Below are 12,263 nucleotides of genomic sequence, written 5' to 3'. Positions count from 1 at the left end.
GAAAAACTCAAGGGAGGTGTTAAGGTGTCGTATCAGTGATGTAATGACAGCTTTCAGTTTGCATTTATAGGTAGCAAATATGTCTCCTTGGATTCCTTCACTGTGGCTTCTTTTGTCCAATTTGACATGCAACATAGAGGAGTTGGCATGTAGAAATACATTGGGACTTGAAACCACAAGAGAACTGTTGGAAGGTTTTGACAATGTGGTGTAATGACGCTGCATTTAAGAGAGTAAAGAATGTCTTTTGGCTTCCTCCAAAGTAGCTTCTGATTTCCATTTGACATGCTACAAAGCACTATTCATTGTTAGAGAAGCAGGGTGAAAACCTCTTCTTCAACAAATGGAAACTGCAAAGTAGGGGCCTCCACAAGCCAACACCTCCTGCTCATGCATACTTACATATACACATACACAGTCTTGTGTTTAAAAAAAACAAAAACAAACTAGAATGTGCCACTCTCGAGGGAACTGAGGGCTTAAGCCACCGAATAAATGACAGGTAATTTTCAGTTGAGAGTGGAGCATACAGGCGAGTGAGGCAATCAATCACTTTGGTGATCACCCATGCAGATTTCAGTTCTGTCTGGCATCATCAAGGCTGATGACATCGATAGACCAAGACGAGATTGCTTGACAAGTGTGTGAGAGAGTACTGTTCATATGGTAGGATAGGAGATTGATTTCCCAAAAAAATTAAAAAAAAAAAGCACAAAATGTTACCATTGTTCAGACATTGGTGTGATCACTGATAAGTAGGTAGCAGTTACTTTTTTGTGAAATATATGAGAAGGATAGGCCAAGTTTTTTATGGATTTTCTTTCCCCCAAGTGTGTCTGAGATGGCCACAGCTGGAGCAAAGTGGATCTATTGATCCTGGGAGTTTCATTTTTCAAACATAGTCATCTTTCAGAGCCGCCTTCGATTTTTGAAAAATATACAGTGCGCTTTGAGATAATTTTATGGCCTTTTTGTCACAGTATACAGTGGAGAGATGTGAGGAATTTAAAGGTAGGTGGTAGTTTGTGGAAGACGGGTGGCTCTACTTCTCAGACGGGCTGGAGCTATTTACTTTGCTTGACCGCATGTTCAAACAGGGGCTGTGGGTCATAACTTTCTATTAATTTGGTATTAATTAGTAATTCCATCAGATGAATTCTATGTAAAATGCTTCCCAGACACATCTTCAAATCGCTTGTTTTGTTCCATCAATAGTCCAAAACCCCAAAATATTATATTGGCTGTTGGCAAACCATAGGCATCAATCATTAGAATTGTTTCAAAACAGCTGTCTGCTGATGAATTTATGACATATTAATCCAGCACCACTTTCAAGATGAATTTCACTATGTCAGCAGGATCCCCAGTGGATGATTTTAATTAGAAAAGATGAGATTCGATACATTTTAGCTCTTTTTTTCAAATTTCCACCATCTATCAAACACATTTTGACTTGTAACTAACAGTTATTTGCATTAAAAGTTAATCATTTTGTTTACAAAATGTCAAAGAAGTAAAATGACATTGAACCCGAGGCAGCCTTTCCAAATTGATCATTCTGTCAGGCCAGCAGTTCACAACCCCAAAGAAAAGGAGAGAAAGGCTTATAAATGTTTGCCTTTTCCCCTTGAAACCATTGATATAGATAAAATATTGATAAGCAAAAATGACTGCAGATTAATTTTCTGTCACTCTGCTAATCGTTTCACTTTTAGGAAGAATATTGTTTAAAAACTCTGCATTACACACACTGCAAAAGAAAAGGCCTAGCAAAGCTTTTACTTAAGAAGGACTTTCACTAAATTACACTTGGTTGGTTAATCTCTGCACGCCCTCTATTAGCTCTGTGTTTTTATCTATTTATTTGTTTTTATGAGTTAATAATTAGAGTTTGTGACCTTTTGCTTTCTTTGCTTTACCCTCTGGTCCTCTGTCCGTGCTCTTCTTTCTCCTACAATTTTCAGGTCAAAGTAATAAGCCGGAAAGAGGCTGCGAAAGGCGAAAAAACGATTATGAGAGCAACGAAAAGAGCATCACTTGTGTTGGTTGCTTACACTATAACCTCAGAGAAACGGAAAGAGAGAGCGAGAGAGTCAGATGCTATTAGATTATACAAACAAAAAGCTTACTGCCCACAGTGTCTCATCGTGGGTAGTCAAGTGGTCAGGGAGCGGTTATGTCATCACTGACAGTTGATGCCCCGTGTTGCCCAGCAGCAGGCCATGGAAACACCGCACACACGAACAACCCCGCTGGTCTTTAAAGGTCTGCTTGTTGTGTGGACTTGACAACAACACACATACCAACACAAACAAGCCTGTCCTTCTGTTGTGACCCGCTTTGACTTCCACGCCAGGACTCTTCTGCAGGGGATGAGTGGGCGTCAAAGATCGGTCTGTCCTGTCTTAAGTGCAAGTGTAAATGGGAACGACTTGTCTCCTAAAGTTCAACATCAGAGTTGTGTGTCGCCGAGGGGCTTTTATCATGTCGTCCTTTTTGAAAGTTTAACACTGAGTGCTTTAATCGTGGACGTAGCACAATTATTTTATGATGCTAATACAGTGAGTCTTTCTTATGGAACTTTACGCTTCATTAAATAAAAATTATCTGTTGAGAATGTTATTTCATTTGCTTTGAAGTCTTGATCGAAGCAGAAGAACCTTTCATATTTCAGAGGATTTCCTGCAACTGCCAAAGAAGTCACTTCTTATGCAAAGCTGCTGGATAGGCATGAAGATGGATTGTTAATAGAATGTGTTGCAGTGTGTTCAGTAATCATTATTAATCTCTGTGTCGGCGGATTCTTTCTCGGCTCGGCCCAGTGTTCATAAAGCTCGGTTAATTAGACTGATTGATTAGATGGTGATGATTCAGAGCTCTCATCACAGCTCCTCATCCCGTCAGCTCTCTAATAAGATCAGATTGCGCTCATATTCACGTATTCCCCTGTGCACGCACCCACACACACCCACCGAGCTTGTTTAGCCTGTCATGCCACCTCCCCGTCTTTCTCATCTTCGCGACTGGCTGTCTGTCACATACATATTCAGACAGGATTTACAGGCATGAAAGAAGCAGCCAGGCTTGCCAAAGCTATACACTGAAGACCAGAAGCTACATTATGTTAACATGAAAAGATTGCAAATCTCTCATTCGCCCTTATTCGCCTCTCCCCTTTCTTCTCCCTTGTCTCTCACTGCTATCCATCCTGTTTTCCAGTCTCATCATGTCTCATAAATATGACTTGTCTTCCTGTTTAGCCAAGAAAAACATTGCAATGGATAGCGGGAGTTTAGGAACCTCACATCTGTCTAGACTGTACTGTGTTCTTGACCTACGTGTGCGCTCCATGCGTCTTTTTGTGGACCTTTGTGATTACTTTCATGTCTGTATGGAAAACAGCATACACACAAATGTATTCGCAAACTTAAATGTGAATCAGCTTTGCTAAAGCTTTAGCAGCAGATCAATATTCATGCACAGCTCCAAGCGAACCGCCCTGCACTTAGTGCACAGTGCCTGCTCATCGGCACAGTAAAGAGACTCTCCCTAGCTGTAGTAAAAGTTTATGACTTTCCGTGTTGCTTTTGTCTCCAGGCAGCGGATATTACAGAGGATGATAAGTATTCATTTAGATTTTTGCCAGATCACCAGTCCTTCGTGTCAATACAGCCCATCTGAGCTCTTTAAAAAAGAGACAAAGTTTGGTGTGTGTACATGTGTGCGCATCTAAATGTGTGTGTGTTCCAAGGCTGTGATGAACCCAGTGCAATATCACCCCTAAGAGAGTATTTATGGAGAAAATGATTACCTTGGAAAAAAACAGAACTTTGATGAAAATTGTCCCACTTCAATTTGTACCTGGAAGGCTTGCAGTTGGTGTCCTTGTTTATGGGTAATATTGGAAACCTGTAAAACTCAACAGTACCAGATGCTTTCATAAAGAAATCACAATCATCAGTGGGTTTTTGTAGTGAGCCTGAGCTTCTTTTTCCTGGAAAATGGTAGCGCATGAAAAACTCGGACTGCAGCTTTGACGAAATTTTGCATGGGTATGTTTTTTTTTAAATAGAAGGCCATATTAAACAAAGTATTGACCTGCTAGGCCCTGGAGTGAGTATTAGGCTGCGCTGTCATAAATCTTCTGAGAGGTAAGACTACTCTCTAAACCTGATCGTCCATAGCTTTTTAAGCTCCCTTTGAATCCCACCTTCACACTAAGCAAAAGTAGATACTCAGTACCTTAATCTTCCCTTATATCTCCTTTTTCTTGCAAAATCGATTCAAATTTAATTCCATGGTCCACTCAGTTGTCTAGCATCGCAGTTTCACTGTCTACACAGAAAGCAGAGCATGAGCAGCATGTTTAGCAGAAAAGCAGCAGTGAGCTCTCTGTCTGTGTATTTTCACAGTAGGCGTTTAGATGTTGAGTGTAGGTTATCTGTGTTTTGGAAGTGCGCACAGCCCAATGCACAGTGACAGGTGGATGGGAGGTCACGCTTCACACCGACTGGCTCCAGTAAGTAATTAACCTACTGTATATAACAAAAAAAGGATGTAGCCACCATTGGACACACATTGGCGTCCTGTTTTTGAAGCCTTTAGCATTGTAGTCTATACGATCTTGTTTTTTCCAAAGCTAGAAGTAACCATATGTGGAAAAAGGGGTTAAACGCTAAGCTGTCTGCTGGCAGTAACAGCCAAAGTGCAAACGTACTCTGTGTAAGGGCATCAAACAAACAGATATCGGGTAATTTGTGCCAGTAACCTACCAAATAGCTACTAGCAACTGTGAAAGACACTGAAAGTGACCACAGCCCAGATAATGGGAACTTTAAGGCTCAATGCAACTCACATGGGTGAGTTCACTTCCTGTATAGTTGTCATGAAGCGAAGAAATTGTTAATAGACCAAATCCAGTTTTTTTTAGACCAGGCTGTAAAAGTGTTTATTGCTACTGAAAGAACATCAGGATTGACTCTCTTTTGGAACCAACCTCAAACAGGCCACTGGAGGGACTGCAGTTTTTAGCACCTTCCCATTAGCCTTTTTTATCACCCTGTTAGGTTGCTTGATTTTGAGGGGGGAAAATTAGTTTTTCCAAGAAACTCTGTTTCCTCATGTGTATGCGTTGGATGAATAACAGTCTCTCTCGGTGATTGAACTGGCTTTATCTGGCTTTATCTATGTGTGTCTTTCTGAAATATGTCTGTAAGAAAGCAAGAACTTGTGGAAAGATGTATTCACGATGTGTTGTTTTTGTTGGTAAAGAATGAATCGTTTTAACGGGAGATGAAAATGAACAAAATCTGGAAAGAAAACAATCTTTCTGATCTTTCGGTTTCCATCTCTTAACCTGACGTTTGATGGAGGCAAACAAGTTGTATGATTGACCGTATTGACAAGCTTAAATAGCCTCATTGGATGAGAAGTGGCCCTTGGGTGCTGCCACAGCGTTTTGAAAAGAACAGGCGGCCAGACAAAAAACCACACATTCATGTACAGCACTACCCCTTTTTGCTACCACAGCACTCTTAACAATTACCTTCCCGCTCTTTAACACACACATGCACGCAGATGCACACACACAAAGGCTATCTTTATGACTGCAGCATTTCCACCATTCCAGCTCGCTGTGTTTTTCTGCTTTCCTTACCTCCTTCACCCAGAGACCATTAAACTAGATCCCTTCTAAAAGGCTTTAAGGTCTCTCTTGGCTAGCCACTACTTCTCCAAAGCTCTGCCATGACTTTTTTCATGTTTTTAAATCAAAGTCCATGAAAAGTTGAGGGGGAGGAGTGGGAAGCAAAGAGAAATTTGGGATGGGTTTTTGTGTTTGTGGGTTGGAGACAAATCTTAGTTATAAACCCATATGGTGTTACTCACATTTACACAGGGACGCACACATGCACGCACACTCACATACACGGGCTTAATCTGATACGGTACATGGCCTCCTGGCCTGTTCTGCTCTGGTGGGATTTAAGTTTTTTTCCTTCCCTGTCTCCCTTCTCACCTGCTGAGAGTTACTTTAGATTTGTAACCTGCTCTCTTGTGCGTCCATACGCGTGCGCACACACTTGACTGCACCCACACAGTCCTGCAACACAAACAGCCGTATGAAAGACAGTCTGGAGGTGGCGTCTGCTATGACTCCTTGACTCCCTTACAGAAGGTTCTGATTTAGGGATCGAGGTGGTGTGCGGCTTTTTGATTTTGCTGGTAGTCAACCTGAAAATGTTTTCCTTGATGGTTTTTTGGCAGAGGCCATGTTGGGAGAGCTGTGGCCAGCTCACTTCTCCTACCAGCTGCTCAGATTAGGCTGGTCCAGCTGGAGTTTTTTAAGTTTCATACTCAAAAGACAACTCTGGTTTACTCTTCTCCATATCTCTACCTGGCCCTGCAGATCCGGATCCATATGCATCAGTGTCTCCAAGTGGGATAGCTGACTCACCTTCACTTAATCTTTCCTGACTGAGTGGGGAAGGAAAGTGTGGTGGGTTCAACCTGAGGCACTTTTAAGGTGCATCCAGTTATTGATTGTGCTGAAAAACCACACTCTGTGCAAAGCTCAAAAAGTACTACAGCTTGTATATACAGCAATGTCCAGGAAGAACACTTGTTCTGTTTTGTAGGATTTAAATATTACACTGGAAAAAGGAATTCCTTCAAAAGCTGCACCGAACCTGATATACTGCCCTCCTTAGCACTCCTTTTTTGATGATTCAATCTATTTACTCTAAACAGGGCGTAATGTTTAAGGCTTCTTAAGAAGGTGACTGTGTAGGTTCTAAATTACCCAAGTCATACAAGTGTTAGGCGTTTGAAACGAAGGCAGGAATGGGACTTCTTTTTTTGGGATTGTGAAGATGTTTCACGTCTTATTCAAGAGGTTTTTTTCAGGTCTAAAACAACTGGGATTTAACCCCTAGTGGTTTCGCTCTCTTGGAGGCAATTCCGTTTGTCGACTCATTATTGATTATGTGAGTAGTCAGATGAGCCAAGGTGTGTGTGGTTGATCCTTGTGAAAGGAAATTCCCTCCGTAAAGGGATGTGGACTAGAGCTCTTCACACGTCAAACTGTTGTCAAAATGAGCTGAACGTTATGGATTTGTGTTGGCAATATACATATATTGTTTTTAGGTTTTGTTTTGGGGTTTTTTGCCTCAGGTGTTGACACAAGTTTGTGTCATTGATATCACAATATGACTTTATAGCGGATTATAGCAGTAATACAGAGGAAGATTCTGATTCTGATATCCTTGCGTTCTGTAGTGTAGAAAATCCTCCTGTCGACGTGCAACATTAAATATAGATATAACTCTGCATGCGGGTTGATCAATAAGAATGTAATCTACAGCCACACTAGCAGGTCTGTGAGAATATTTGTCATTTTCAGAATGTTTTGCTATGTGCAAAAATAGAAAGTTCAAATGGTTAATATTACCTTTGCAGGTATTCGATTCAAAGTACAGGACAAATTTCAGCTTGATACGCGCACTACATTTTAAAAAAAGTTTGCTGTTTATTCTGCAAACTATTTCTGAGTCCTGATTTAAAACCTAATGAAAGTAGAGACAACTACCACCCACAGAGCACAGTTAAATATGGTAAAAAGTGTAATTTTCAAACGCCAGCTTTTGTTTTTACCTGGTAAAATTAGATGCTCAGAGGTCTGCTCCTGGATCATCTTTTTAGTTGCTGGATTATAACCTTAAAAGCTATTCTTACATTTTCAGTCACACTTCTTTAGGAACTATTTTACACTTTAAAGGCACTTTAGCTCCATACTGATAAGGTGAAAGACAAAGCTTTTAGCTTCATACAAGGTGTTTTGCCCAGATAACTTGACTTGGTGAAAGATAAATGGACACCTTGTTCTTTCTTTTTGTGATTTCTTTACCCCCTTGAGTTTTCCATCTTACTCTACCTCGACTCAGTAACCTTTAAAGCAGCCTTGTGAGGGGGAGCGGGGCAGGGAAGAAGAAAGAGAGAGAGCGGTGTAAGGGTTTGAATGTAGGACAGCATCAAGGAAATGAGGAGTCTACAAGTATATAGAATGTTCAGTAAAGAATTACAAATAAGTAGTTTGATCAGCCTCAGACGTGACACTATGGGAATAGGTTGCTAGTATTAGATGTCTGATCACAGTTCTACACTGACAAGAGGTTTGGCCATAGAGGACATGCAGTACTGTGCAGGAGTACAGTGAAAACTGTGGAAAAATCTTACTGACTGATGATGCTGCAGTGAAGTAGTTTGCAGTAGTCTTCTATGTGTCCCTTTGAGTATTCTTAAACTATCCTGCCTTTCAGTGTTTTTTAGGCATGAGTGCTTCTTCCAGACTTCTAGTAATTTAGAATAAAAATATGGAGCTGTTTATTTCCTTTGAAACATATCAGATATATTTTAGTCTCAGTGCGCTGAATCTGATAAGGAAATGTTGGTGTCTGGATGCATCCATTCCTATTTTATGGGCTTTTTGACCATATTCCGATTTACTTTTCCTGACTTGCTTTTGGGGAATCTCAAAAGTAAATATGGATGATTTTGACAGAGATGCCTAGAAAGCATGATTATTTCTCTCTAATGTTCTTTGTTGTTTGTTTGCTTTGTTTTCTCAGTTAATCAGTGCTGTCAGTTCTCTCTCCTTTTTCTCCTCTTATTTTGTCTTTGTGATTGATGAAGAATTTGAGGAAGCGCCGAGGAAGCCGACAGAGAGGACAAACAATCTTCCACATATTGTTGCGGTGTTGAGTGTAGTGAAGGAGGTGAAGGTGCTATAAATGCCCATATTGATGACTACAGTGGAAGCTGGTGGAAATGTTCTGCTTCCCTATTGATCTAAGATCCATTATGAGCGGTTAGTAGACAGCTGGGTGAATGATGGGGAACGGTTTATCCATCATAAGTCGATGCCCACAGTGCTTGGCACACACTTTTGACTTCTTTTTTCCTTTTCTCCCCTCTGATTCTCCTTTTCTCTTCTGTTGATCAACACAAAGCCTGTTGGAATAAGAGAGCAGACATTTTGGCTCAAATCTGACAGCACCAGTCTGTACACGCTACTGTTGAAAGGCACTCTTAATAGATTTTTTTATTCGTTATTTATTTATTAAGCTGGCAAGGTCATCTTTAACAGCAATCTGCACAAGACAGAAAAATGGGAATCCTGATGTTTTTCACTCTGATTTTAACATGTTGACTCTCAAAGTCTGAATGAATGAAACATGTTGAATGAATCCTTCTCTGCTCTTCTGTTTTCCAGGTCACTGATCAGTCTGTGCGGGCAGTAGCAGAACATTGTCCCGAGCTGCAGTTTGTCGGCTTCATGGGATGCCCCGTGACCTCTCAGGGAGTCATCCATCTGACTGCGGTGAGTATGACAGCTATTCTTTACTTGCATTGCTGTAGTTTACCTTGAGTCCTCAGTGAAGGCCCAATCTTCTGAGCTCCATCAGTGTGTTTACTTACAGTAAAGTAAAAGTGCATCCCGTTGAGCCACTTTAAAGAAGACTAATTTCTCTTTTTCACAGTAATTACTTGTAGCAGTAAATGTCACCACAAGTTCTGGCGTGACCAACATTTTTGTCTAATCCTGTTACTACAGGTCAGCTCTGTGCATTGCCACAGGCCATGCATTGTCACCAGGGGGGAAGTTTAACTTTTGGAGAGTAAACTCTGTATGCCGGTGTGTATTTTATCTCAGACTTAGTTTTGAAGTTATTTCTCGTTAACTTTTAAATCTCATGAAAGCCTAATGAGATGAATCCTAATAATACACTGCTGTTCTGACTACACCCTGCTGTTTGGATATTACCATGCTAATGAGCAGGGCTCCGTGCTTAAAGGCGTTCCATGCCATATAAACATGGACACACATGCACCCACACACGGTGATTGCCTGAATTGAATTCACCAGAAAAACACTGCACCTTATTTTTCCTCTCATTTATTTCTTTTCCCCCAGCCTAACACCCACATAGGACGTTTGTGCACCCACGTGCAGATGTGCATGTCATGTCCACGTCCACGCATGCTCGTGTAATACAATTCCATTTGCGTTCGATGTACTCCGGTGTACACTTGAGTGTGCGCGTACCTCTGTGGACCTGTGTGCTCCCATTCCTCCTCAAATGCAATTACAGTTGTGTTAATAGGACTGAGGCACCCGATGCCACGCTGCATTATTAGATTAAACAGCAGATTAATTTGTGCTCATGCTTTTGGCCCCCTATCATCTCTGCAGCCTCTGCTGACCTTGGCCATGGTGTTGTAGACAGACAGTAATGAAGCCAGCCAGTCATAACAGCATTAGCATACATGGAGGTGGACGCGTACATACACCTCCGCCCTCACGCACGCACACAGTCTAGCACACCTCATTATTATTTATTACAGTATTAACCAAGGTGAAGTTTTAGGAGTTCAGGTGAACAAGTTCATAATTCTGATAATGTTTATATATATATTTTTTTGAAAGATGCAGATTTGTCACACAAGGCGAGGCTAAAAGTCCTGGAAGGACAAAAACAAAAACCAGATTCATAGTAGCTTGTTTTGATCGTGTGGTCGCCCAGTCGACATCAACTGCACATGTTAAAATTTCACAGACACTTTTGGCTTAAAATTGTCTGGTAGTTGTGTTATTGGCAGTGGTTCGCAACTCTACTGGTAAACGTACAGTACCTCCGGAGAAGCTATGGAGTGGACTTTGTGGTAAAACTTTTGTTTACTTTTGTCTTCGAAGTACAAAAAAACGCTTTCAGCCTCATCACGTCTCTCATTATGCGATGTAACCCACGTACACACACAAAAAAATATATAAATAAAGAATATGTTGCATTATTGTAACAATAACAGCAAAATAGTTTAACCAAACCCCACTCTTTAATTGATAAGAAACTTTATGCTGTAATTGAGCTATATGAGACTGAAGAAGACTCGGATGGAGTGAGGAAATGTTTCTCCCACTGAATCAATTTTCTGGGATTTATGCTTGATGTTAATGTAAAAAAACCAAACAGCTTGGTCAGTATGTTATTACTAAATGATTCCAAGCGCTCAAATTCGAACTATACCGTAACTATATTTGATTGAGAGCGCTTCTTCATTCCTTATTCAAAATGTAATGGCGCTCGTTCTTGTTGCTCACAATTAAATCAAAAATAACTCGCTTTTTCTCGAAGGGAGTTGCTATTTAAGCGCTGGAATGATCTTAAATTCTGAAATATGGCAGGCTGGAAATGTTTCAGAGATAACATTTTATTCATTTGGTTTGATTCATCTCTTTCTGTTTCTTTTCTCGTAGCCTCCGTTTTGCTGTCTCTTCCTCTCTCCATCCCTCTATAATCTCTGACAGTAATTATCTCATTTAGCAGTTGATTCCTCCTCTCATTGATTCCCACTCGGTCCCAGCCACTGTCGACTGAAAATCATATTCTCTCTTTTAGAATCGTTGCATTTCTGATGACTCCGTGGACCCGCATGCCATTCCAGGACTGTAGCGCTGCTCTCTTGTTCGATTATTGCGCACTCCCTCCCACTTTCTTCCTCCCTCGATCGCTCTCTCTTTCTCTCCCTCTTGCTGATAATCTTCCTATCCTCCTCACTTGCTACTCAGCTATGTGCAGGAAAAAAAAGAAAGAAAAGAAATCCATTACTTTTATTAACTTCTCTCTTATGACACACTCATTTCAGATTGATAGCCTTTTTATACCGACATTTCAGAAATTAATGTATGAGAAAATCAATTGAAATCACATTTTCTAAATCAAGTGAGCCGATGGTAGAAATAGGCCACCCGCGGCGATAAGTTCGATGCAGATGGTCTGTAGAGTAACTGTAAAGCTGTAGCATTTACGCTCCTCTGATGGTTTTGCCGTGTTTCAGTATCACAGGAGCTGTGCTGATCTGCGCTGATGTGCAACACAACTCGATATTTGTAGCGAGGCGCTGTTTGATAAATCATCATCTTGTTAATAACTAAAAGGCAAAATCAAGATCTCTGCTGGCTGTGAGCGTAGAGCTTTCTAATGGAAAAACAAGTAACACTTTTCCTTTCTGGCTGTAAATTAAACATTATATGCTGTTTCAAACGTGAGAACAAAAACTGATGATTTTAAGAGTAAACGTGTGTCTAATGTGGCTTAGTGTTTTACTGTGCCAGGGATATACTGTAAAAATGTCTTTACGGCTGCTTTTAGATTAAAGCTCAAAGTTGGCTCGAAGCTCTTGACATTAATAAAAGTTTTATTGATGAG

General features: G+C 40.7%; 1 protein-coding gene across 1 annotated transcript in view; it reads left to right on the top strand.

The window, feature by feature from the left end:
• Positions 1 to 12,263, top strand: part of fbxl17 (F-box and leucine-rich repeat protein 17) — a 224,027-nt gene that overhangs the window by 64,413 nt on the left and 147,351 nt on the right. Inside the window, exon 7 of the mRNA XM_085294786.1 lies at positions 9,269 to 9,376. Within this exon, the coding sequence (XP_085150912.1) occupies positions 9,269 to 9,376 (108 nt within the window). The remainder of the gene's footprint in view (positions 1 to 9,268; positions 9,377 to 12,263) is intronic.

Source organism: Mchenga conophoros, linkage group LG12, assembly GCF_057382185.1.
Source record: "Mchenga conophoros isolate Kocher_MC1m ecotype Shallow Benthic linkage group LG12, M_conophoros_male_GT1.1, whole genome shotgun sequence".
Taxonomy (NCBI): Eukaryota; Metazoa; Chordata; class Actinopteri; order Cichliformes; family Cichlidae; genus Mchenga; species Mchenga conophoros.
The sequence above is the reverse complement of the archived record's forward strand: the minus strand, read 5'-3'. Positions and strand labels throughout refer to the sequence as shown.